At 40.0% G+C, this 26,957-nt stretch overlaps 1 protein-coding gene across 7 annotated transcripts in view; it reads right to left on the reverse strand.

The window, feature by feature from the left end:
- The window catches only part of usp7 (ubiquitin specific peptidase 7 (herpes virus-associated)), a 33,346-nt gene extending 6,814 nt beyond the window's left edge, over window positions 1–26,532 (reverse strand). Inside the window, exons 1-25 of one of the 7 annotated variants that reach the window (XM_051713829.1) lie at window positions 26,397–26,532; window positions 23,212–23,316; window positions 22,370–22,568; window positions 19,254–19,392; window positions 19,079–19,167; window positions 18,880–18,988; window positions 18,614–18,744; window positions 16,492–16,546; window positions 16,280–16,360; window positions 16,107–16,197; window positions 14,108–14,190; window positions 13,909–14,018; window positions 11,993–12,170; window positions 11,122–11,266; window positions 10,713–10,843; window positions 10,062–10,196; window positions 9,691–9,792; window positions 9,477–9,582; window positions 8,499–8,591; window positions 8,307–8,374; window positions 7,711–7,811; window positions 7,471–7,624; window positions 7,306–7,373; window positions 2,837–2,945; window positions 2,642–2,719 (exon numbers count right to left, since the gene is read on the reverse strand). In XM_051713829.1, the coding sequence (XP_051569789.1) occupies window positions 2,642–2,719; window positions 2,837–2,945; window positions 7,306–7,373; window positions 7,471–7,624; window positions 7,711–7,811; window positions 8,307–8,374; window positions 8,499–8,591; window positions 9,477–9,582; window positions 9,691–9,792; window positions 10,062–10,196; window positions 10,713–10,843; window positions 11,122–11,266; window positions 11,993–12,170; window positions 13,909–14,018; window positions 14,108–14,190; window positions 16,107–16,197; window positions 16,280–16,360; window positions 16,492–16,546; window positions 18,614–18,744; window positions 18,880–18,988; window positions 19,079–19,167; window positions 19,254–19,392; window positions 22,370–22,568; window positions 23,212–23,254 (2,598 nt within the window). In that variant the 5' untranslated portion in view covers window positions 23,255–23,316; window positions 26,397–26,532. Of the gene's footprint in view, window positions 1–2,641; window positions 2,720–2,836; window positions 2,946–7,305; window positions 7,374–7,470; window positions 7,625–7,710; window positions 7,812–8,306; window positions 8,375–8,498; window positions 8,592–9,476; window positions 9,583–9,690; window positions 9,793–10,061; window positions 10,197–10,712; window positions 10,844–11,121; window positions 11,267–11,992; window positions 12,171–13,908; window positions 14,019–14,107; window positions 14,191–16,106; window positions 16,198–16,279; window positions 16,361–16,491; window positions 16,547–18,613; window positions 18,745–18,879; window positions 18,989–19,078; window positions 19,168–19,253; window positions 19,393–22,369; window positions 22,569–23,211; window positions 23,317–24,365; window positions 24,387–25,024; window positions 25,268–25,620; window positions 26,073–26,396 lie in introns of those variants that run through there. The other 6 variants (XM_051713831.1, XM_051713827.1, XM_051713828.1 and 3 more) reach the window with 6 other exon arrangements.
- Between the last annotated feature and the right edge of the window lie 425 nt (window positions 26,533–26,957).

The raw sequence follows: 26,957 nt of genomic DNA on the forward strand, positions 1-26,957 counted from the left end.
TCCCACTCCAGAGTACAGGCCTTGGTGTAACGCTCATTCCTTTGACGATAAACGCGAGTCCGACCATCACCCCTGGCGAGACAAAACCGCAACTTGTCAGTGAAGAGCACTTTTTGCCAGTCCTGTCTGGTCCAGCAAAGGTGGGTTTGTGCCCCTAGGCAACGTTGTTGCCGGTGATGTCTGGTAAGGACCTGCCTTACAACAGGCCTACTAGCCCTCAGTCCAGCCTCTCTCAGCCTACTGCAGACAGTCTGAGCACTGATGGAGGGACTGTGCATTCCTGGTGTAACTCGGGCAGCTGTTGTTGCCATCCTGTACCTGTCCCACAGGTGTGACATTCGGGTGTACCGATCCTGTGCAGGTGTTGTTACACGTGGTCTGCCACTGCGAGGACGATCAGCTGTCCTTCCTGTCTCCAAGTAACACTGTCTTAGGCGTCTCACAGTATGGACATTGCAATTTATTGCCCTGGCCACATCTGCAGTCCTCATGCCTCCATGCAGCATGCCTAATGCATAACTGTTACCTTAATTGCCTACCGTCTGTAAGCTGTTAGTGTCTTAATGACCGTTCCAGGTGCATGTTCATTAATTGTTTATGGTTCATTGAACAAGCATGGAAAACATTGTTTAAACCCTTTACAATAAAGATCTGTAAAGTTATTTGTATTTTAAAAAAAGTATCTTTAAAATAGTGTCCTAAAAAAGGAGACTGAGTTTACACACACACACACACACACACACACTTGAAGTCAGAAGTTTACATACACTTAGGCTGAAGTCATTAAAACTCATTTTTTTAACCACTCCACAGATATATTATTAGCAAACTATAGTTTTGGCAAGTCGTTTAGGACATCTACTTTGTGCATGACACAAGTTTTTCCAACAATTGTTTACAGACAGATTATTTGACTTTTAATTGACTATCACAATTCCAGTGGGTCAGAAGTTTACATGCACCAAGTTAACTGTGCCTTTAAGCAGCTTAGAAAATTCCAGAAAATGATGTCAAGCCTTTAGAAAATTAGCTTCTGATAAGGCCTACCTTCAAACTCAGTGCCTCTTTGCTTGACATCATGGGAAAATCAAAGTAATCAGCCAAGACCTCAGAAAAACAATTGTGGACCTCCACAAGTGTGGTTCATCCTTGGGAGCAAATTCCAAACACCTGAAGGTACCACGTTCATCTGTACAAACAATAGTACACAAGTATAAACACCATGGGACCACGCAGCCATCATATCGCTCAGGAAGGAGACGCATTCTGTCTCCTAGAGATTAACGTAGTTTGGGGCGAAGTGCTAATCAATCCCAGAACAACAGCAAAGGATCTTGTGAAGATGCTGGAGGAAACAGGTTGACAAGTATCTATATCCACAGTAAAGCGAGTCATATATCGACATAACCTGAAAGGCTGCTCAGCAAGGAAGAAGCCACTGCTCCAAAAACGCCATAAAAAAGTCAGACTACAGTTTGCAAGTGCACATGGGGACAAAGATCTTACTTTTTGGAGAAATGTCAAACAAACATTTAACTGTTTGGCCATAATGACAATTGTTATGTTTGGAGGAAAAAGGGTGAGGTTTGCAAACTGAAGAACACATCCCAACAGTGAAGCATGGGGTTGGCAGCATTATATTGTGGGGGTGCTTTGCTACAGGAGGGACTGATGCACTTCACAAAATAGATGGCATCAATAAAGGAAAATTATGTGGATATATTGACGCAACATCTCAAGACATCAGCCAGGATGTTAAAGCTCAGTCGCAAATGGGTCTTCCAAATGGACAATGACCCCAAGCATACCTCCAAAGTTGTGGCAAAATGGCTTAAGGACAACAAAGTCAAGGTACTGGAGTGGCCATCACAAAACCCTGACCTCAATCCGACAGAAATGAAAAAGCATGTGCGAACAAAGAGGCCTACAAACCTGACTCACTTCTGTCTGGAGGAATGGGCCAAAATTCCAGCAACCTGTTGCGAGAATAAATTCCAGCAACTTAGTGATTTTCTCCCTTTTTCTCCCCAATTTGGAATGCCCAATTCCCAATGCACTCAAAGTCCTCGTGGTGGCGTAGTGACTCGCCTCAATCCAGGTGGCGGAGGACAAATCTCAGTTGCCTCCGTGTCCGAGACTGTCAATCCGCACATCTTATCACGTGGCTTGTTGAGCGCGTTACCACGGAGATGTAGCACGTGTGGAGGCTTCACGCTATTCTCAGCGGCATCCACGCACAACTCACCCCACCGAGACCGAACCACATTATAGTGACCACGAGGAGGACTCAATGTGACTCAACCCTCCCTAGCAACCAGGCCAATTTGGTTGCTTAGGAGACCAGGCTAGGATCACTCAGCATGCTCTAGATTCGAACTCGTGACTCCAGGGGTGGTAGTCGGCGTCTTTACTCGCTGAGCTACCCAGGCTCCCGACATTTCACATTCTTAAAATAGTGATCCTAACTGACCTAAGACAGGGAATGCTTTCTACGATTAAATGTCAGGAAGTGTGAAAAATTTACGAGTTTAAATGTATTTGGCTAAGGTGTATGTAAACTTCTGACTTCAACTGTATATACATATATCACATAAATCAACAACAAAAAAAAAATGTATCTGCTGCCGCACAATGTTCTTACCTCCTCTCGAAACATACTGTTGAGCCATATGGCTTTGAAACTCCTCCTGTTCTCAAAGTCTGTGATCTTCATCTTGAGCTGTTGGGAGCAAAATCAAGAATAAATTTATGTGCCAAAAGCTTCAGATTCGAAGGGCTCATTATAGGAATAATTTGCCCTTTATAGGAATGTCGAGTGGAAGGTTAGACCTCTCACCTGCTGGTAGTAGAGCTTCTTAGGCTGCCGGGGCTTGAAAAACTGAAGCAGGTCTCTGAGAGTCCCTTCATAGTTGTGCCTGAGTGGGTTGCCTGGACCATCTCTGTACCTGATAAGGAGGAGGGATGTGCAAAGCTAGTCAACTAAACAGTACTGATGCTGCAAGTCAACACTGGAATTACTCGGTCAATATTTTTCCCCCATTAAACTGTTCAACACTTTTACATATTTCCATTTGTCATATATATATATATATTTCTTTACAAAGGCTGCACTAAAATTACTGTCATGTTGATGTTACATTTTAATCAAATTTAAAAACAATATATATATTTTGGTGACTGTATTATAAGTCAAGTTTTTTTCATCATCTGAAAGGTCCTGCGATAATTTATACGTTACTGATGTCGGCCAGTCATACACAGTGCACACCAAAACACAAGCTTACACACAAACATCAGTCACAGAGACAGTAGAATAGCGTTTTAAAGTTCCCTATTATTTTGCCTTTACAAATTATTTTATGCAGCCAGTTTCAATATGCTGTCCCATCATAACATTATTGTTCAACAAACTAAACCGCTGTCAGACACAACTCCTCACATGCCCACAAAATGACGTTTCTTCACACTCTGAGTAAAAACATTAAGTCAGTGAACAGGATAATTAATACATAGCAAACAGGGTTTCAAATATCAGAAATATTCACACAGTCACTAAAATTAATAAATGGATAGAATAAAACAGGCATATTGCTTTATGATGTGCACAAATAAACAGCTTTTAGTCTGAGTAGTTACAACAGATGTGGATTATAGTGCCCGACCGATATATCGGTCGACCGATATTAGCCTTTCACCGATACATCGGTATTGCAGTGTATTTTACCGATATGAAAACTTTGTCAGAACATATAATGCAGAAAACAATGCTTTAGAATTGCTGTCATAGCGTAGTTTGTCCAGCAGAGCGTGCTCTGACTCCGTTGTTTACAGCGCTGACTCTGAGCTGACGGTGGCTCTGCAGACATGGCGGAGTTGAGCAGTGTCTCGGTAAGTTAGCTAGTTTGTGAAATACATACTGGAAACTTAAACAATGACCCCATCATTTTCCCTTTTCAATATAACTAATATAACATTAACCTTGTCCCTGACAACCATGTCACTCATGTCTGTTTGCTGTTAGCCAGCTATAGTTCGTCAGTGCAGTCAGTAACGTAGCAGAATGAAAGGTAAACATCAGAGCATCTTTTTGCAGCTCAGCAGACAATGGTGCGGTGGTGGATTGTGTCTGATGAGTGTTGATTTCATGCTATGTTATTACCTAGTTGGTGAGAGACAATGCTGGAAATTAAAATAAACAACGTCTGTCTTTTACTCTCTGTGACGAGCTTAAAGCTAACTAGCTAATCACGTAGCTACTTTCATTGTTGTCAGCTGAGTTGGAATAAACATGTATTCACCAAACTGTTTTTTTGTTTTTTTCCACAGTTTGGTACCCCCTTCAATCGAACAATTCCAGTACTGTAATTTATCAAATGTAATATTTAGAAGTCTGGTTTTCCACCGTTGAAAGTTTCCCCTGAACTTGTATAGCAGAATATGGTAACACCGCTGCTGCTGTTTATCTCGTCTTTGCAGTATTAATATAGTCAGCATTTGACTGATACTAAACAGTACTGATGTTTATTTAGCTGTTTATTTATTTATTTTTATTCTTTATTTAAATGATCAGCAACTGACTTATACTAAACATACAGTACTGATGTTTGTCATTTATTGTATTTTTATTTATTCTTTATTTTCTCAGTGTTCATTTCTAGAATTTGTTTACAATCTATAATGTCAAATATTCTTTGATAAAAATATTTAAAGCAGCCTTCCGAGTACCTTCGCATAGTCATATCAGCGCAAAATCGGTGAAAAATCCACATAGAAAAGGTCTGTTTTCATTCCAGCTGTAAAATTAAATATATCGGCCACCATATCGGTAATCGGTGAATTTTCCCTCTCTAAAATCAGTATCGGTCAGGCTCTAGTGGATTATATGTCGTATATTTTTCTTGAAACACAAATATGTGAAAAAACTGTTACAGACGATTACTTAAAGCAGATTCTCTGGATTAAAATAAGCCTGAAAACACCATGATACATGCATAAATCCTGAGGGAATCTCCACAGAGGGAATGCTGACATGCTGCTGAATGGAGGTCGGGAGGCTGCTCAATTTGTATGCAACCTCTGTCAGTGCGACTTGTATACAGATTCGACTTTATTTACAGAAAAAAAAAAAAAGGGGATATCTGGAACAGATGTACACAAAGTTTAATTTCACCTCAAGCTGCATGTGATTCTTCCCCCTCTCACTTGCAATGAGCAAACTAGCTATGGAAATCACTTCTGTGGTGGTGCGGGAATCTGATTTCCAAAACATTGGTTTGCAAGACACTATGGAAGTTTCCACATCTGCATCTGTTTGTTATTTTCCCGCCAAGCTGACTTTTTCAAGTGCAGGATGATTGCCTCAGTTGAGTCAGGTCCCATCTTTCACCGGACTATGTTGACATGTTAATTTTGCTCATCAAAAATGTATGCTCTTGTGTAAGTAGACTAGAAAATGACTTTTAGGCTAGGCTTGTCAAATTTCTTATTTTTTTATTATTATTTTTACCCTGCTGATTAAGAAGGCTACTTTAAATGTGCCGACTGCTTAACTGGTTAAACTATCTTTTATTTTGTGTGCACGTCATGTTCAGAACTGTTCATTGGGTTTATAGCAAATTTTTCACAGGCCTATTTCTTCTATCCTAGCCTTTAATACATAAATACTTTATTACTCTTATATCTCACACCGGACTGTCATAAATTATATTCTCTCTTAACAACACACTGGCAACTATCAACCGACAGCCTGAATGTCAATACAGTACAATACAACCTACTGTATATATATACTATATATATTGTATAATGTGTATTCTATATTGTGTGTATTGTATACTGTACATTGTATGTTATTATTTGTATATTGTGTTGTGTAATTGTATATTAGATTTTAAATTGTGTTGTGTAAATCTGATGTTTATTGTAAATTGGTATATGTCTCATCACTGTCACGACTACTATGTTGCTCGGAACTGCACCCAATAATTTCACACACTATTGCACTTGTGTATATGGTTGTGACAATAAAAGTGATTTGATTTATTTTTTTGCGCCTTAACTGCTATTGGTTAAAGTTCTTTATGCAACTTTTCAGCACATTTTGTTTCTCTCTCGTAGATTTGGCATACCTGTTAATTATTTTCAACAATGTCCTGACTGTTTTAATATGTTAAGTAACTTCCTTGGTGAATTCCTTTTAGAACAGGCTATTAGGGTTGCTCTATTGGTCCTGCACTATTCATTCAATTGTTTTCAATAAATATGCCTGTTTTGGGTAATGTTGATTTAATGAATGCATGTTATGTAATGCAAGGCCAGCACGTCACAGATCATTTTCAGAGGAATTTAGTGTCGTATTTGGCTGTTGGAATAGATCAAGTATTTTAAATGGGTCGCAAAAACAATGTTTTTTGACTGTCTTCTGAGGGTTTCTTTCATTTTAGACTAGTCGACCCAAAATTTTTGCTTAAACATTAAAAATTAGTCATTCCGCACATCCCAAGTTCATCGATGCAAACACAGGAGGTGAAAAGGACTCACATTTAACCGAAGACAGATTTTTTTTAATCAATGAATATCTATGACTTTTCCGTGACCCTTCTTGTCATTATTTTATAGAGATTACTGGGGCAGATTTCAATTTGTCTTGTACCGATACATAGATTTAAATTATTCCACTTAAAGAAATAGTTCACCCAAAAATGAAAATTCTCTCAGTCACTTACCCTGATGCCATCCCAGATGTGTATGACTGTCTTTCTTCAGCAAAACACAAATTAAGATTTTTAGAAAGGCTCTGTAGGTCATTATAATGTAAGTAAATGGGTGCCATCAGGCTGCTGGCTGTTTGATGATCCAAAAGGCATATTTAGGCAGCATAAAAGTATAAAAAAAGCATAAAGATTATGCTGCCTAAATATACATTTTGGACCGTCAAATAACCAGCAGCCTGATGGCACCAGTTTACTTCCAGTATAGGAACCTCCTAAAGGTATCAAATTGAAGCTCTCTGAGCTTCAATTTTTCTAAAAATCTTAATTTGTGTTCTGCTGAAGAAAGACATACACATCTGGGATGGCATCAGGGTAAGTTAATGAGAACTTTCATTTTTGGGTGAACTATCCCTTTAGTAGTATACAAATGTCTCCAAAGAGATCCTCAACAGACAGACTGATGTTATCATTCTGGCCTACAGGCAAGTTTTACTCTGGCTACACAGCCTGGAAATCACAGTTTTTTTAAGATACCCTAATGTTATCAGGTTGTCTATGACTGTGGGAACTGTGTGAAGATCAGAAGACCTACCCCTGTGACTTGAAGAACTGTAGGAGCATGGGGTCAGTGTTTAACCTTTGTGCAACAGTCTTTGCCACCTGCAAATACAAGAAATATGCTGACTGTATTTCCCAGAGGTTCAGCTTAGAGGGACTATGTTACAAAGACTGGCATATTCTCATCTCAAAAACCAACCTGGAAGTAGTTCATTCGGTTTGACAGCGTCACAACAAAGCCTGGGTCGTTGTGGATGGTCTTGTCACAGAAGATGACATCCACACGGTGGTACAAGTCTCTAAAGTAGTCTTTTGCAGTCGGCAGCTCACTGGTGTCATTTTCAGGATCGTCCCTGACATAGGCACAACAAAAGAACAATCAATTTTATAGCTGTTAACCTGGGAAAATGACTGCAGATATAAGATGGTGAATACTTACTTCTGAAAAACAATTATGTCTCCATCCATCAGCTCATCCAGAGCTTTGTCCAGGGAGACATCATAGTCTTGTATTCTCTCTGTTAAATTCGGTTTAACTTCCTGTAGTACAGAACACAAAGTTAGCTTTAGGCTCCTATTTGGGCTGATTCCTTATTTCTCTAATTTTTTTATGCATTGTCTCTCTCTCATTTGAAATGGGCATATTAGTTAGTATATTTAGCTTTTCCTGATCAGTTGAACCAAATATTTGCTACATATCACTTTGCAACTAAAATTAAATGTGAAGTGTGTAAATTCTGCAGCACTTATAGCACCAAACTCTCATCATTGGTTGAGCCAATGTGGCTGTGTTGGGCTGGTCGGGCTGTTCAAACTAACAGCGATATTTGATAAATGTTTTTGATAAATGGTTGATTTCTCTGAAAAAGTATAAACACTGCAGCTCCATGAATGGCTTACTTATAGTTGTTTATCCAAATTAAGCTGGGAAAAAATAATTTTAACATTGAAAACATTACACACTTCACCTTTCATGAGAGAAAAAAACCCCCATGTTGTCCATGTTCTTATTAGGAATACACTGAAATGTCTTACCTCATAGAGGATAAGGCTAGTTCCCTGCTGAAACCCTGCTCTTTCACACATAACGGGCAGCAAGTCTCCTGTTTGGGTGAGTTTGAGAGGATTATGAAGAGTAAGCTTAAAGAAGGATTGACTTCTGCTCAATTAGATCTTTGAAAATAAATCTTAATGAGAACAATCCTATACACTGCTCCGATTACTTACGTATTTTACAGGATATAGGTGTGTAGATATGTCCACAATAATTTAAGCTTCTGGTTTTTGGATCATACATCTTCAAGAACAACATAACATCATCTGAAAGCCAGAACAAACATGATATGGACACTATCAGAACCAGAGACAACTTTTTGTATTCATTAGTCACTCTCTTCCCAGCAAGTAAGATTATCAAACTAGATTTAACAAATCTACAGCCTCAGATGGTTAGACCCTGTTTCCACCAGGTATTAAGATGCATTTTTGGTGATCTGATCACGTGGTCAGTGCTAAATACAGGTCTAAAACATTGTGATCGGACCACAAAAACTACATACAAATGTGGTCAAAAACGCATGTGACTGCATCACATTTGAGGTGTAAATGCCAATCCGTCCTGTATGCATCCCGGCAGCGGCGAAGCACCACCCGTCACCTGTCAATCAACCGCTGCACAAAAACAAGAGTTTAAACTTTGCCGGTAACGAGTGGTTTAAAAGGAAATAACTGTACTATCGGAAAATTTAAAAAAGCGGATATAAACACAAACCCGAGAACTTCACTGATTTTCTTCAGTGTCTCTGATATCAACATGGGACACTTATGAGAAGCACAAACATCTGCAGCTCAGATTAATACAAGTAATACACTAAAATGAACCAATTCTGCTCGAAATGTTGATTTTGTGCTTGCATTAAATTTCAACTGCATCAGGGAGAAATAGCGCGCCATATATTTTATTTAGCGCTTTCTTTGTCTTTTCTGACTTTGTTGCGGTTTATTATCATGCAGGAACAGGCTGACATAGTGATTGATGTCGTCATGAAAGAGTCCTTCTCCTCCAAATCAGATCACAAGTGGACACAGGAGACGCATTTAAGTGACCAGGGGTAAACGGCGATGTGTCTCACCTGACCACATGTGATTGGATCACGCAGGACGCATCTTAATGCCAGTGTCTTAGACACAGATGTTGAAACTCACGGTCTTTGTCGAACTTGGGTAACGTTGCGCCGCTGGCGGCCATTTCTGGATCTACTGTTTCCAGAAATATTGTCCATGGGTTCTCGTTATCGCTCAAGTCGATCATCTGCATTGGACATTGAGATGAACAGCTTAATCCTGATGTGCAGATCAATATTCAAAACAAGAATGACTCTACAGTATGAACTGTTATAGAATCAGCACGCAGACTTACAGACTTGTTGCAATCGGCTTCATAATCCAACATGGCTGGCCGTTTAGTGCCGTTGCTTCTGGCCTGCATTGGCCACAGTCTCATCTGGTCCTGTGGGAATCCCTGCAGGAAAAAAAAATAAAAAAAAACATCTTAAGACACTACAGAAAAAAACAAAATACAACAAATCTCAATGTCTACTTGTGGATATTTGAACAAATACTTTACAGGTATATCAACAGAAATCTTGATAGGGTTAAACACAGAATTAAGTTGTAAAATCTATAAATACACAAACCAAAGTATGCCATAGAAAACTGAAGTGGATTATGAAGAAATTACAGCATGCAGGGGATCAGAGGGAGAGAGATGTAATCTTAAGGAAATCTTACCATAGTCTGTGAGAGGTTCTGAACAAATTCAGCCAGAGTGGAACTTTTCAGAACTTTGAACACTGTGTATTTTACTTTCTCCTCATCATACATGTCATTGCCCTGGTGTCCACAGAACTGGTCTTCTGTCACCATCTACATGAAGACAAAGACATTGAATCATTTGAGAAATAGAAGTACAAGAATAATACATGCAATTTAAGGGGCTGGTGTCTTAAAACAGGTTTCTTTTTAACTTGACACAGCATCTAAAATTATGCAGCACTCCATGCGCAAGACACAGGAAAAAAAACAGTGAGATGTGGCACAAAGGTCAAAAATATATTTTTAGCCCATGTTTACATTTAAAAAAAAAAAAAATATATATATATATATATATATATATATATATATATATATATATATATATATATATATTAAAAAGCGCAGAAGGGCGCATAAATGCTTTCCGTGTCAACAGCGCCCAACTCTAAACTTAATGTGGGTTCAGCAAACAAGACCTGAAATTACCCATTTTATCTAGCAGAAAAAAAATGGACCAAAGAGATTCTTCCATGGAGTGGACTCATAGGCATGACTGAGCAATTGTATGTGTCTTTTGCATGCCTGAGTGTGATTGGGTGAGCAGGGAGACATGAAGCAGCTCCATACCTGAACTTGCATGTAAAGGTGAGCTTCCTGCCTCTCCTTTCTTTTCTGCGCCTCCACCCTCTTCTCCTCCTGCAACCGCTCCACCAGCTGCTGAGGGATGTCCAAGTCTGTGACCGGCTGCAGGACCTCACCTGGCCACGAGAACAGCACATATGAAAACAAGTACAGGTCACAAAACCCACAACAGTGAATAGTGTGGTTTTGAGTTAGAAGGGCTGATAGATTGATGTAGCACGTTGCTAAAGGTATCAGCTGATACAGGTATCTGTTGCACATTTCACATGCTCCTCTTACATGCCAGCCACTTGTGCAGTCCCAGCTAGAATGAAATTACTACATGGTAAAATGCTAACGCTACCGCAAATTAACCTCATGGCAGTTGCAATAAAAATATATGGAAGTAACTCACTGAGCTTGGATTCTCTGATGTACACCAACATGTATGCATTGGTACAGTGACGCACTGACAAGTCGTCATCATGACCACCGTAATTGTGTTCGATGGCCTCTTCTTTAGTGCACCGCGAAACAACGTCATCGTCGAATTTACACCACTGATATACGAAAAACAAGCAAACATTTAATATGTTTTTTTTTTGTTTTTTTTCAAGTATACAAAAAAATATACACTGCATTTCATAAAACACTCCACAGGAGATCAGTCACACGAAATGACAAACTAAAACAAACTAGTTAAAACAGAACTTGCCACTAAACTAAAAAGCAAATAAAACAGATAAACACGCAATATAGTGCAATACTTCGCAGACTTAAAAAGGCTAGACGCAGTAACTAAGCCAACACAAACTGAGAAAAACGGCTTAAAATTCTTTTGACTATCCAGCCAAATGTACATGAACCTTAGCAACCTGTCTGTCACTGATCATAGTCTAAAGCCACATACACACTATCCATTTTTTGTTTGGAAAACTCTTGTTTTCAGCTTCCTAATGTCATAGTTTTCCAAAGTATGCGCTAATGAAGTGCGTTTTAAAACACCCCATGTTCGGAGAAGGTTAACGCCGTTTTAGTGTGGATGAGAGACATAAACAGCGCAATTAATACACTTTCAAACTAAAACGTATTAGCTTGTCTGAAGAGTACAGATTTCAGTCATAACTCAATTGGGACAAAATGTTTAGTTACTGCGTTTTGCCTTACTAGTGGTTAATTTCTCCCCCTGAAATTCACAAAACATCTCATGCAACAAGAAACCACCCATAGAGCCAACCCATTAGACAAAACAAATATTAGGGACCCCTGAAATGAAAGGTTCTCACTATTGGTGCGGTGACACTCACTTTGCCGTCTCCTTTTGGATTAAGGTAGACGACGTAGTGGCCCCCGTGGTTGTCTCCGCTGTGCACCAACACGGCGTGGAGAATGTAGTTGGCCGGGTCTTTCACGTCTGGCTTCTGCAGAAACTCATCCAGAGGTAACTGCTCTGGGAATTCAAACCTATAAGGCAAAACATCAAGCATCAGGCTCCATTTCTTTAGCTTCATAAAGAGAGTGAAAGCAGAGATTATATGAGAGAGAGAAAGAAAGGAGAGAGACTCTGTCCCTTAAAGTGCACCCTCAAGTCCCCATCCAAGTTAGTACTCCATCAACAAGTACATCATTTAGATGAGTCACTCGCAGAAGGATATTTTAAGAGCATAATCTCCCTCTCTGCAGGACGCACATTTATCCAGACCACCCCATAATTCATGATGTTTAATTCATCCATACATTATGGAAATGGTTTAAGTATAGTATGTCACTCATTCTGTCAGACACTCACAAATGGCACATTTCAAATCTCAGAACAATCAACAAAAAACACTGATCAGCACATGCATTAAAGGTATAGTTCACCCAAAAAAAGAACATTCTGGCAGTACATTAGTCTCAATCACCATTCACTTTGATTGCACCATTTCTTCCATGCAAGGCAAGTTTATTTATATAGCACATTTCATACACAATGGCAACTCAAAGTGCTTTAAATAAAAATTATAGAAAATTCAAGATATATAAAATTAATTAATTTTAAAACCAGTTAAGAACAAGAATAAAAATAACACTATTTTAAAAAAGTAAAAATTTCAAATTAATAAATACAGAAATAAAACGATACAGTACAGTCAGTAAGTGTAGCAAAGTGTTCAGTCAGTAAATGCACAGTTAGACCAATAAGCATTAACCTATTAGAACAATAGCTTTATTACCTTTCTCGTTTTCCATTTCAATTAACATTATTTAGAAATATAACTGCAAGGCTTTTTCTGCTATGTGGATATGCATCGTCCATACCAAGCATACACCCTCCACCGAGAACTAACTTTCAAATTCTCTTGAGAACTTTCAAGTTCCGCTTTACTGATACCTATATAAAACTATAGCAAATAATGACAGCAGTGGTTTGCACCCTTTCCTCAGCTATGACCTGTCCTGCATGCGCCCATTTCAAATCAACTGGGATAATAATCCCCGGATCATGCAATGAAAGTGCACGGTGACTGAGGCTGTCATTCTGCTTAACATCTTTCATGTTTCACGGAAGACAAAAGGCATTCAGGTTTGGAACAACGAGGCAGAGTATGACAGAATTTATACCTTTAACACACCGAATTTTGCATTATTGACATTGCATTTAATCATTTGGTAGATGCATTTATCCAAAACAACAGGGTTTTCAAGGAATACATTTATTTATTTAGTTGATTTTCTCCCCTTTTCTCCCCAATTTGGAATGCCTAATTCCCAATGCCCTCCAAGTCCTCATGGTGGCGTAGTGACTCGCCTCAATCCGGGTGGCGGAGGACGAATCTCAGTTGCCTCCGTGTCTGAGACAGTCAATCCGTGCATCTTATCACGTGGCTTGTTGAGCATGTTACCACGGAGACATGGCGCATGTGGAGGCCCACGCTATTCTCTGCGGCATCCACGCACAACTCACCACGCGCCCCACCAAAAGCGAGAACCACACACATATTTTATATATAAGCAACCACAAGGAGGTTACCCCATGTGACTCTACCTTCCCTAGCAACCGGGCCAATTTGGTTGCTTAGGAGACCTGGCTGGAGTCACTCAGAACGCCCTGGATTCGAACTCACAAACTAGCACCACATTCTACCAGATGAGGAAACTGGAAAACCCACTTCGCATCTTAAAAAGTATACTAATTTGTTTGGAAGTAAAATGCTCTTACCTGTCGTTTATCTTGATATTTTGGTCAGTCTGAGGGTCGTACATGAACCTCATGAGCTGTAGGTGCAGTATAGGAGGGAAGGTCAGGAACTTCACACCCTTCTCTGCTTCCTAGAAGACAAATGAACAGAGCCCAGTAAGTCTGGAGAAGAGGTGTGTGCATTTGTGTGACCAGGTGTTGAAGTATGTGAAATTCTTACCTGTAGACCATGCTCCCCTGCATCGTATTTATTATCCCCATCCAACTGTTCCACAGCAACATAATCTTTGAATGACTCAAAGACTGCAGAACAGGAAAACGTGCATTAGTACCACACTCACACCTCTGTTACAAAACATTGCCCTATTTATATCAACCAAAACTAATATTTTTCTCTGTTTTGTATATTTGATCCACTCGGCTAAACATTCCTTTAGAGTAATAGTTTACCCAAAATGTCTCTCATTATTTATTCACCCTCATGATATCCCAGGTGTGTATGACTTTTCAACAGAACACATTTGAAGAAAATTTGAAAAATATCTTAGCTTAGTAGGTCCTTTAAATGTAAGTGGATGGTGATAAAAATTTTTAAGCTCCATAAACCAGAGACAGTCAGCATAAACGTCACCCATACGACTCCAGCTGTTTAATGAATGTCTTCTAAAGCAACACGATCGATTTTGGTGTGAAAAAGATAAATATTTATTCATGTTTCCGTTCAGCAGCGGTAAGCATGCAACGTAATTGCATTAGTATTTGAACCATGCAAGAACTGACGCATGTGCATCACAGCTGGTAGAGCAGCGCTGTTTACAAGTGAGGAGGAGGAACGCTGTACAGTAGCTAGGTTGGTTTTGGTTTAGATCTGTTATTATCCGTTTCTTTACTCACAATGTAAATTTTTTGTACTTTTTGTAAATTTGTGTACTTATCCTGGATGTCTCAAATGAGTGGAAAACATGAGATTACCTCTGTATCATGGCAACGGATTACGTCACATGAGAGACCGCCTGAACTCTGCCCTCTCCTGCAGCTTAACGGAAGCAATGATTTAGAGTTAAAAAGTACTTAAATAACGATCCGTTTTCACACCAAAAGCGATCGTATCGCTTTATGCCTCCTACACACTACACGACTTTCAAAGACGTCAGCTTGTGGTACCGTTCATATTACACAACTGTCTGTCTTGTCATGGAAGTCGTAGGGTTTTCAAATTACACAAGGAATCGGCAACAGGGGTGAACACATTACAAAAAATTTCACTATTGACGAATCCCCGACGACTCTGCCTGGACTCCAAATTACGTTTCACAACAGAGTACAGAAACTTACACAAGATCACGCGTGAGTAGGCGTTCTCGTGCTTGTCCGGGCGGGATTTTGAAAATGGCGGACTGCAAGAATCTTGCGATACACTTTGTACGCTGATTTACAGCAAAAAGTCAAAAAAGACGATGACTATGGAGGAGGGAATAGTTGGGAAGACGTGGGCAGCAAGGATTGTCTGTTCTGCAGAGACACTTTGAGGTAAATAAGAAATGTTGCAGTGAACGCCAGTAACTGCCTGCTGGAGTTTGTTTTTCCCGTGCCCCGTTTCTTGCAATCTCATTGGCTGTAGGTCAACACTGCAATTGTATTCAGTCAAAACACATTTCACATTGCGCGATTTGAAATCGCAGACAGGTCCAGATATTTAACATGCTAGATATCTTGCTGACATCGGCGACACATCGGCGCTTCTTTCAAATCGCGTCTTTGATCATTCATTCATTGCGTTTGTAGCTCACGGGAGCGAGCTCTGATTTGCCTATGATTTTGGGCTTTTGTTGGCGATCTCCACAAAACTGTCAATGAGTGAAAATCTAGCCTAAAATCATGTAGTGTAAACTCAGCATTAGAAGCCATTAATTTAACTGCTGAGTCGTAATGATGACGTTTATGCAGACAGTCTGTAATTTTTTGAGCTACAAAAATCGGATCACCATCCGCTTGCATTTTAAGGACCTACTTCATACACTTACATTTTCTTCATACACACCAGGGATATCATGAGGTTGAGTGAATAATGAGAATTTTCTTTTGTGGGTGAACTATCCCTTTAACTCTGTAACAAGATTCGTGAAAATTCATGCGTTTAGAATGAGTGGACATTTCCTAAAAATTAATGGAGGACAGCAAGGAAAAGAATCTCTCGACAAAGTGAAGGCCACACTTACTGTTTTTCTTTCCTTTTATGCTGAGCTGGATGTCGTAGTAATCCTCTATTCTTTCTGACCGATAATCCACATGCTTACACTGGATGTAGGACTGGAAACAGAGAACATCCAAGTGTGGTAAGGCTCAATCAACGATTCAGAGATAGACAGAAATCACAGTCCAGCTGACTTACCACCATCTTTCCTCGGAAGAGTTTTGGGATCGTGCCCTCCACGCAAGTTCCTTTCATCTTGTTCTCCACGTTATCCAAAAGCTGAAAATTGCGAAAGAGCACTACTGTTGGACCCAAGTCTCATTCATCTGATAAGACATGACTAATCCCTCAAATGCTCAAAGTTCAAAAATTAAGTAATCATATGGATCCATTGAGGTCAGGGAACTCACCACTCTGCACAGTTCCTGTACATCATGCTGCATGAAACTGTCAAGAGTCTCCCACCTAAGAAACAGCCACAACATTTTTCAAAACAAGATACAAATGGTACTTCAAAGTGGACATGAAAATGTACTCTATTATGGGTTAATCTGTTTGCACAAACAACTGAAGATAGGAAAGTTTTCTGGAAACCATTTGAAAACAGTGATTATTTTTGCAATTCCATTTGGTGACGCTAGTGTTGCAGAAATGACTTTCTTCAGCTTTAATCGCCAAATAGCTATTTATGCACTGTTTGAGTGAGTATACTCGCATTCAGTCCGGCTCCATTCTGGTATGTTATCCCCACTACTCTTGCCATGATGTCATAATTTTCACACCGGTACCATGAGTAAACAAACTTGTAACTACTAGCCTGCTATGTAGAGGACTGCGCTAATTTTCCAATTCCCTTAACAGAAATAAAATAAAACCAACAAAGTATCCAAAGAGTATCGCTTGCTTCACATGTGTTTGTGAGTGGTGAGAAGAGCTGCTCCGTGACTTTAACGGGAGACACTGAGTTTAACGCATCTGTACTGTGACTAAACAGAAAATAAGTGATTTCTGGATTACTATATTGTTTTTCCCCCTGAGATTACAGACATAAATAATAAGATGTTTATCGAGAGTAGGTATATTAAATCAATTATAAACTTCCCAGTCATGAAGTCTAATTTACATGAGGAAAGTGTTGCGTGCCTCTTACTGCGTGGTTAACTTGCATCAAGATGTCTTTAAGTCAATGAGTGAGTCATAAAAGCCTTTATTATAAAAGATTGTGTTGACAAATAGGTTTAAAGTGCATTTTCAACATGAGTTCAGCATGTGCTGCGTGGTTAAAACAGACTGCGCGCCTCGTCTCTCCTCTCACTCCGGCTTCAGGACGCAGCATGCACAGCTCGCATGCCCAGTTTAAACAGTAACTTGAAGACACCAGCTGTGAAAAAGTCCTAAAGTGTAGCTCTGATCCTGGTGTCCACCGTCGGTATTGTTGGCCATGTGTGACAATTGGAAAATGCTGCCTTCTGAGGCTGTATAATGAAGAATGCAAATATGGTGCTTTTCATACTGTTCTGATACCAGTTACTTTAAAAGTTTCATTCATTCAAAAAAGCTATCATTTAAGCCATTAACTGATTAGACTCCAAGGCAGCTGCCTACATTTGCAGATTCTCCCACAATTATTGTAAAACAGCCCTAAAAATTAAATACAAAAAAATAAAATGTGTAGCTCCGATCCCAGCATCCTCTGTCGGTGTTGTTGTTGCTGCAGCTATTGTATTGCACATGCAAACAACGGAAGAAGAAAACGGTCGACACTAGATGATGTCACTAAGGTGGTTACTTTTGCACGTGCAATTGCAAGAGGGACAAGTCTCTTCGGGTTTGCCGTTCCTCTTAATCGTTCTTATCTACAAATGTTATTAAGGGAAAAGTGCCGGGACGGTGTGTAGGAAAGCAGCTATTGTGTCAGCTTACTGTTATTAGGGACTACTGTGGTAGACCTAGCTCCCTCTGAGATTAAACGTGACGTCTTCTGTCAGTGCGCATGCTATGCAGCCCGTGTAATTTTGATATGTCGGTAAAGAATACCTGGCTTTCAATGCGTTCATTCATGAGTCGCAAACTCTTCATTATGCAACTATACATTATTTAAGGCTATTCTACCCATTAATATATTGATAAAGTAATTGTTGTTATTAAGAAAGTTTCATTTATATTGTTTCCTGCTTTGACCAGACATAAAATTTTGCACCGAAACAATCTCTTGCACGGAGTATAACCAGTAACACTGTAAATTGTGGTAAGCTTAATGCCTGACATTCAATCAATTCCTGATGGATAAAATCAAGTCCTGCCCTACATTCCTTCTAATTAAATATACTGTTTTATTCAGAAATGTCACATTATCCAAGTGAATGAACAAGAACACCAACTTCTCAGAGTAAAAAATATTAAAGGACAAGCTATAAGTAAAGAGATGAAACATCTCAATTCCCATCAGCTCTTCAAAATGTCAACAGACATGTCATGTGTCAGTGTCTGATTCATAGTGCTTGTAAACTGAACATTCAAAACAAGCCCTACCCAAAAGACTTAGTCAGTTTCTTCGTCCCAACGGGCTTATCGCTGTGCTGGAGCTCGTAGAAAACCCTCTGCAGGGCAAGGGGAACACTTTTTGAGGAATCATCTCCCTCGGTGGGCATCATATAAACCGCCTACAAAGAAAACAAAGCAAGTTCTCTGGCAGATGTACAGCACTGGGGACATCAGAAAAAAGCAATTCTACTTATGTGGTACACACTGCAATCAGTAGGATTCACTGCAAAAAACATAAAAGGCAGATGTCTTACCCGCCGAAGCTGGTTTGTGAAGAAGAGTGTCTGCAGTAAGCTGTTCATGTAACAAGTGGCTCCTTGATTCTTCAAGCCCACATAGCCAGTGTGTTTCTTTGAATCCCAACTGAGAACACATGCAAAATGGAGATCAGCTTTGTCCTATTTAAAACAAAAGCTCATCAACACTGAATATGTCACATAAGGGATGACTTACGCCACACCGTGAGGTGCATCGGCTTGAACGTAGACCTCAAAAGTGACCTTATCATCCTCGACAAAGCCACGCTCTGGATCAGTCACATCCTGAAATCAAACCAAGATATCATCTTAACTACAGCTAATTAGCTCTGGTCACCTGTGATAACACCACAGAAAATGTGTCAACTTACACTCCATGACATGAAGTTGGAAAAGCCCCAGTCATTTTCCTTGTGGAAGAAAAGGTGACTAATGCGGCGACTAAAGGATTTCTCATCGTCTTTGTAGTTGATGATTTTGAGCATGGCTTGAGCATGACATGACCAGGACCTACAAATGAGGAATCATCAGTTCCATTTAAATTAGTTCTACTTCTAAGATTAAAGAAAAAGACATTCAACAAGCATCGAGGTGTTGTTGCTAAGGGTGATGGCAAAATATTCCCAAAAGAAAATTTATGAAATCTTTCATATGGCAAAGGACAAAAAATTAATTCATAGCACAGAGACAAGAACCACTGAAGGGATAGTTCTCCCAAAAATGAAAATTCTGTCATCATTTACTCACCTGTGTGAACTACCAAACCCATATGACTTTCTTTTCAGTGGAACACAAAAGATGTTAGGTAGAATGACAGGAAATCTAAGCCTCAGTCCCTATTCACTTTCATTGTATGGAGGAAGAAGAAAAATGACCCATTCTTCAGAATTTCTCCTCGTGTTCCATGGAAGAAAGTCATTTAGGTTTGGAATGCCATTAAGGTTTTTAGATGAACTAACCCAAGGCCACCCATACAAAACTCACCTGCTTCAGAGCAATAAAAGACTAGGGGTGGGTAAAAATATTGTTTTTCGATTAATCATAATCTTTTTTAATGATTTCAATATCGATTCTTAAATACCAAGATCAATATTTCACTCAACGCGCAACCCTCTACTACAATGAGAGGAAATCACTCGCATTTGCAAGCAAATTTCATGCTATGAAACTAAAGTGAATATATCTGGCAACTGACTGGTAAATGTTTACATTACACTCACCAGTAATTATGTAGTTTATTCGTGAAGAATTCAGCAGCCAGATCCTTTCACAGCGTGTTGAGTGTAACAGTTGTTCTGTGTAATGTGTGTCAAAGACAAGATCCACGCAACCCATTTGTCATTGAATACTGTCTATTTTAATACCCTTTCTGTTCTTTACAGTCAGATGTTGATCAAAAACAACTACAAATTCTAATCATGCATCGCACAGATGAGGTAAAGCCATTCGAGTCCTCTCTAGTTAACATGCAGTCATTTAAAGGCGCCGTTTCAAGAAAAGACGTTTTTTGTTAGAGACAGAAACGGTTTTAGCATGTGTTAAACAAATCAATGTATATAATTGTAAATAGTACAAATTATGCAATATAACAATAAATATGTAACAAAAATAATATATGATATATAATATCTTCTTTATTGATTGAATACATTTATTTGTTCATTTTTAAAAAGACAAAATGTGACAAATGATGAAAAATAAAATTAGTACAATTTATATTTTCCTAATGTACCTAGTTAAAAGGTCCCCTGTATAATTAACAGCATTAGCTGGGATATAATTTATTTTATTAGTAAGCAAAAGGGACATAATAACTGAAATAAACCCATATGAATTGAAATCGAATCGAGAGCTTGTGAATCGGAATCGAATCGGGAAATCTGTACCAATACCCAGCCCTATAAAAGACACCATATCCTCTATGTTCAGTCAGTAACTTTACATGCACTTCAAAAGGTCCATTTCAGGCCGACGAAAGCAGTAATTTACCTTTTTAAAATGTCATATAAATGCTTTAATCTGACTGATACAGCACCAGTCCGATTTCTGCAAGGTCGGACTAACATACCTAGATAATGGGACTGTAGCAAGGCTTGTCCAGCATGTATACACATTAATCAAACCACAATTGGCCACGGCGTTGTGCGCATACTTCGAAATTCAGGTCACACGAGACTAGGCCTGTCATGATAATTATGTTATCGACTTATATGATCTATGGACATGCCATTCCAGCCAGAAAGTTTGGAAGAATAAGTCCAAATAGACTTGGTTTCAAAGCCGCATTCCACAGCTCCGGTGTGGAAACATTTTAGCTTTAAGACGAATGAGAGAGGAGAGCCTATTAACGTGAACAAGCCAGTATGTCGACTTTGTTTAAAAACAGTGGCAGTGAAAAGTGGCAATACAACTAACCTAAAAGTTCATCTAAAACATAACCATCCCATCCAGTTTTCCAAGCTGGGAACAAAAACTGCAGTTGGAGGTGGAGAGGGGCCTTCCCGACTTTATTTTTTTTTTTACAATGCAATTCCAATGTCTGAATATTAAGAATTACAAGTTCATTGCTCTTAGAAAGGGTGTACTTGCATTATTATGCTATTATATTATCAATATATCAGCGGCATAAAATGGTCTTAAAATTACAATATTATCGTTTATCGCAATTATTTCTGGGACAAAATCGCAGGGCTCCAGACTGCGACTAAAATGGTCGCAAATGCGACCAAAAATAATTGATTGGGACAACAATTTAAAATCTAGTCACCATTGGCAACAGTTGGGTAGTGTGCGTTCATATGCAGTTTCGTCAGATAGTATCTTGCGAGTTAATGAATACATCTTTATAATGCGCACCAGTGTGTCTCGCGCCGCTTTTCACCTGTTCTGATGACCAGCACGCTGCACCGCATGCAACAACAAACCCAGGGATTTAATTCAATTTTTGTAGTCTCTGTGTCTGGGCCATCCAGTAACAGTAAAGAAAGACTAAGGCAATATTTTAAAACAATTTAAATTATATATATACACACATATATGAGATCAAGCTTTTGACACTTAGGACAACTGAGGAACTTGTACACAATTATTACACAAGGTGCAAACATTCATTGATGCTCATGAAGACAACACACTATACTTTATGTAATTATCTGTAATGTAGATTTTAAGAGCAGTACTAAAATATTTTATCTCTTAAATTTGTATAAATGATGAAAGGGGTGTGAACATTTGAAACAAAAGAGAATGCAAACCTATCTTAACTATATATACGGTTTATTAAACCTGAGATTAATGGGTTATCAGCTGTCTTTTCTTTGGCTTTCAATCTAGTTTCTGAACAGCAATCTAAATTGAGCAATTCTGAATCAAAACCCCACTGTAGCTCGATTATAACTGTGCATGTAAATGTACTGACTGTAAACCTGTTGTGCCATTTTATTCAGAAGACAATAATGCAAAACTATAAAAGGCAGTCATTACTTACGTAGAGTCAGACTCCGCATTGCACTGAAGGAAGAAGCCAACACTCTTCTGGTGAGGTCTATCTGGGTAAAAGCGGGGCATCACCATAATCTTCCAGGGCAGATTTCTCACGAAACAGGGTGGGCTGAGCACAGACTCACTCAGCCTGCTGAAGCGCTCCACCACAAAGTGGAAGGTGGCTTCAGAGCGCCAGCTTGTGTCTGTTAGGATATGTTGTAACAAACAACATGTTTCCATAAATGTTCTTCCATACATTTAATCATATTACTTCTCGAATCCCTCACTTCAAATTGTTGACATGCCTTTTTTATTTTAATATGTTCCTTGAGGTTCATTTATATTAGTTTTTTTTGTGTGTGCTAAAAACAAAAAAGTAACATTTGTAAAACATTATCATTTTCCACCCCTGTCAGAAATGCTCTGTATTGGTGCTGCTTCTGCTTTAAGACTTGACAGTGAACACCCACTGATATGGTTGGCTCTCCACTCTTGACTGACCTGCTTTCTCCTTGCCATCTCACTGCTAAACACTACTAGACAGGCTATGGAAGTGATTAGGCAAAGTAGGCTTTGATGTGTTGTGGAGGTGGTCAGATGCAAATGTCCACCACCGTGTGATATCACAATGTAGAGTCATTTTGGCAGCTTGGTTTCAACAAATTCTCTTTTTGCAGTGAGGAGCAGGTTTCGAGTTCTGAAACTTACATTAAGTTTTTATAGTTCAATGACCTGTTATACGTCAAACTATCAGTGAAAATTTGATTCCTCATGTCATGACCCCTTTTAAAAATCATGTGTTAACATGCTAATGCCATGTTTCATTTAGTGCGTAATTTTCCATACCATCCTCCATGTCCTCCTCCGTGTTGTTGTGTCCATCTGCCATGGCCACACTCCCATTGATGACTGGATTCTGGGGAATTCTTGGAGGTTCATCTGGGTCCCCAGCTGAAAAAACAATAAGAAATTCCTGTCAACTGTACAGCTATAATTAAAACCATAACTTGGTTAAGAGGGGGGAACAAAGCTCTACTACCTACAACATCTGGTAAACTCATGTTAGTGTGCTGTGATTTGACGGCTGCACAGTATGCTCAAATTCACTGTGCAACAGGTAAAAACATGCATCCACAAGCACCTTAACCATGCTTTTAACACAAAAATAACACTAATTTAGAATGCCCAGATCTAAACACTGCAATTGCTTTTTTGTTTCAAGTATGATCGTATATACTGAAGCAAGATGATCATCAAAAACATGCCTCAGTGACAAAGCAGGTTTTGCCCTTTTATCCATTTAAGATGTTGAAAGCATATTTTTAATAATCGAATGCTTGCACCAACGTAGTCAAAACAGGCCAACCTGCATGCTTAATAGAAACGTGGTACTTTACTTTTTATTAGTGCATTCTCAGGACAGTAAACTGTAACGGTGTGTGCGGATATGCATGTATCTCGTGAGGTCTCGGTGCAGGCCTCTGGACACAGCAGCATCAGAAACGCCCCCACACGTGTACTGCAGAACTTGGACGAAATGCAGCTCAAATATCAAACATCTGAAACGATGCGAGTCAAAATCGCCGCGACCGCGGCAGGGTACGAGCCAAAAACAGAAAAGAAAGCCGTAATCATTAAAAATGGCGAGCGGTACCACAGCATGACTCGTTATACTATGAATCAGAAAATCCCCGCACGCAGTCGGCGGATCCTCAGGCGCTGGCCTTGGTGCGCACTCATTACGAGTTGCACCGTCTGCCAAACACATCAGATCTATATTTGAAGCTAACAGCACACGTACTCGCTCCATACTAATAACGGCGCAGGTGTCAATACGTATGGATACTCCATTACCGATTCATTTCTGAGTTGATCCGCTCGTCTACCCCCTCCCCCTCCACACAGTTAGCTGCTAACTTTTCCATTTACAAAAAAATCTCTTGCAAACCGTGTCAACCAAACCTATCGGATGAAACCGTGACACAGAGCAAATAAATTACATGTATCGCGGATCCTTTGGTGAGCCATCACGTGCAGCGGGCCGCGCTTTCTTCCTGATATAAACAAACACATGCGCAAGCAGGCCTCGCAGAAACAGATCTGTGCAAAATACAGTCCACCATCTTGGAATAAAACTGCCATCCACTCCCCCCTGGTCGAGCTGCACAACTTCCAATGCGGATCAAATCCAAAACCAATAATAACAGCAGCAACACAATTGTTTTGCGTTTCGTATATAGTTCAGGGACACAAGTAGCGTACATGTTAAAAGTCAAAATAGGACGGTTTTTAGCAAACATGCTCTGAAGCCGATCATTTGACTTTATTGGCTCTTACATGGGGATTTGCTGACTGGGGTGAACCCTATTCAATGAGGAAGCAACCTGTTTTCTGAAACGTATAAAACGATTCGCTATGATAAATCACACTAAAATGCACCAACAGACTGTGTGCATTTAATGCGTAAAAGATTATGCCTTAATTTTAATTGATGGGTCAACGTCGATTATTGGCCCGGTTTAATACTCAGGCCAAACCTCTTGCTAATTCATCCCAGTACGCAAATGTACGTTTAAAATCAGCACGATCAACCCATTAGCGATTACTGCTACCTGCTGTCACAATTTTGTACCACTAAGGACACGTTTTGTTTACTTACATTCATCCATTCCGCATTAGCGGAATAACGTTCCGTCCATTTAAATTACTAGCCTGCTTCAAACGGCTTCTTCATCTGAGAGCATTTACCCGTTGATGCTCTTCAAAAGTCGCCCACATGATCTACAGGTGTAGCCGAGGGGCTCCTTACATAATCAGATGAAACCCTGACACAGTTCGGTGGACAGAGAAGCTTAAAGATGGGCTGCGCCACGTTAATGCACGCAGCAGCTGGTTAGACCGCTAAAACAACAAAATGAAGTCGCTGTCACACAAACATAATCATTTACACATACGCCGCAACAGGTTCTTGAATAACAACATCTCAGTGTAATGCGACTCCTATCAGAGAGTAAATAAAATATGATGATGAAAGAGCGGACTTTTTGCTGACTGGTTTAACTCCTCATGCAGCGAGGTAACAGTTAGCTGCTGGCTAACAAGCTATTGGGGTCAAAACATGCGACAAAGTGGCCTGCTAATAAACACCTAGCCAGCTAAAGATACCAATCATAACATCTGCTGTGATGATATCATGCGTTTTCAAACGGTTGGAAAAATAACGCGAGTTTCATTTGGCAAGAGGCCTTAGCATACCCTCCATCTCCATGTCCTCGGGCTCGCTGAGCTGCTGCTCGCCGGCTTTCTGCTGCTGCTGGGTGTGATGGTGGTTCATGTTGGCGGCTGTTAGGTCGGGATGGTGTCTGGGCTCTTTGCCTCCCTCGGGCCGGTCTGACGGCGGTGCCTCGGGGAGTGTGGGCCGGGGTGGCTGGTGGGGAGTCGGAGGTGGAGCAAACAGGTCGAGCCTTTGCGACTGGGCCTGTACTAATACGACCTCGGCCTTGTCTGCTGTCAGCGCCGGGGATGGATGGAGGGAGGCCGGTGGGGGAGCAGGCAGAGAAACGCGGACGTATTTGCTCGCTATTCGCCCAATCTCGACGCCTGGATGAAGGGATGCTAACGTTAATGATAGTCGGTGGCCTCGGGCTTCTGATTCGAGAAGGCCCAGTGAAATCCACCCCGGCTTCCCCCCCCAGTGGAAGTGCAGGCCAAATTCAACTCACAACAACCTGCAACCAGGGAAACAGATACTCTGTTTGTTGCTAGCTACTGCTAGATAGCTGAAGCTAGCAAAAGTGATAAAACGAGAAACACTGCGACTCATGCGTCTCCAAGAGACTTATTTTTAAATATAACTTCCCCTGCAGTGTATCCAGTCCGTGTGCTCCTCCGATTGTCCCTCTTCTGGGGGGGAGCGGAGAAAAAGCCTATCCATTCAAACCAGACTCCAGTGTGAAATAGCACTCATTTAGAAGTTTAAAGTCACAAAGATGCGCGCGATTTGCCTCGCCGTTATCACACGCAAAACTAACCTGAACACCTAACGCTTAATTGCACCCCGAAGCTGCATCCCAAACGTCTACTCAAAGGCGAAAAGGTATTTTTGCCCGGTCACGGCCAGAGGCTCTCTCACCCGCACCCGTGGTTTATGATGTTCAGTTGAGGTAAAACTCAAAATGGCGGTCGCGCTCCTCTCTGAAATGTCACATCCGCATGGAGATCCAAACAGTGGCGCACACCGAACGCCTGAGCGGTGATCGCCATTCGAAAAAATGCAGCCGCACATTATAGTTTATTGAAACTTATTGTATTGAACAACAATTATGTTTTATATTTGTCTTACTGATAGCAACATTTTTATAGTTTATACAGTCCGTAGGTGTTCTTAAAATGAATTAATTGTTCTGTTAATTATATATCTTATTTAGCAAAACATTATTCATGCGAAATTGATTGCTTACTGATAGGCCTATTATGAGAAGGGTCTTGATGAGATATAAAAAAAATAATCATTCACCTGCCTTAAAGGGATAGTTCACCCAAAAATGAACATTCTCTCATTATTTACTCACCCTCATGACATCCCAGATGTG

The sequence above is a fragment of the Myxocyprinus asiaticus genome, chromosome 13, assembly GCF_019703515.2.
Source record: "Myxocyprinus asiaticus isolate MX2 ecotype Aquarium Trade chromosome 13, UBuf_Myxa_2, whole genome shotgun sequence".
In the NCBI taxonomy this organism is placed as follows: Eukaryota; Metazoa; Chordata; class Actinopteri; order Cypriniformes; family Catostomidae; genus Myxocyprinus; species Myxocyprinus asiaticus.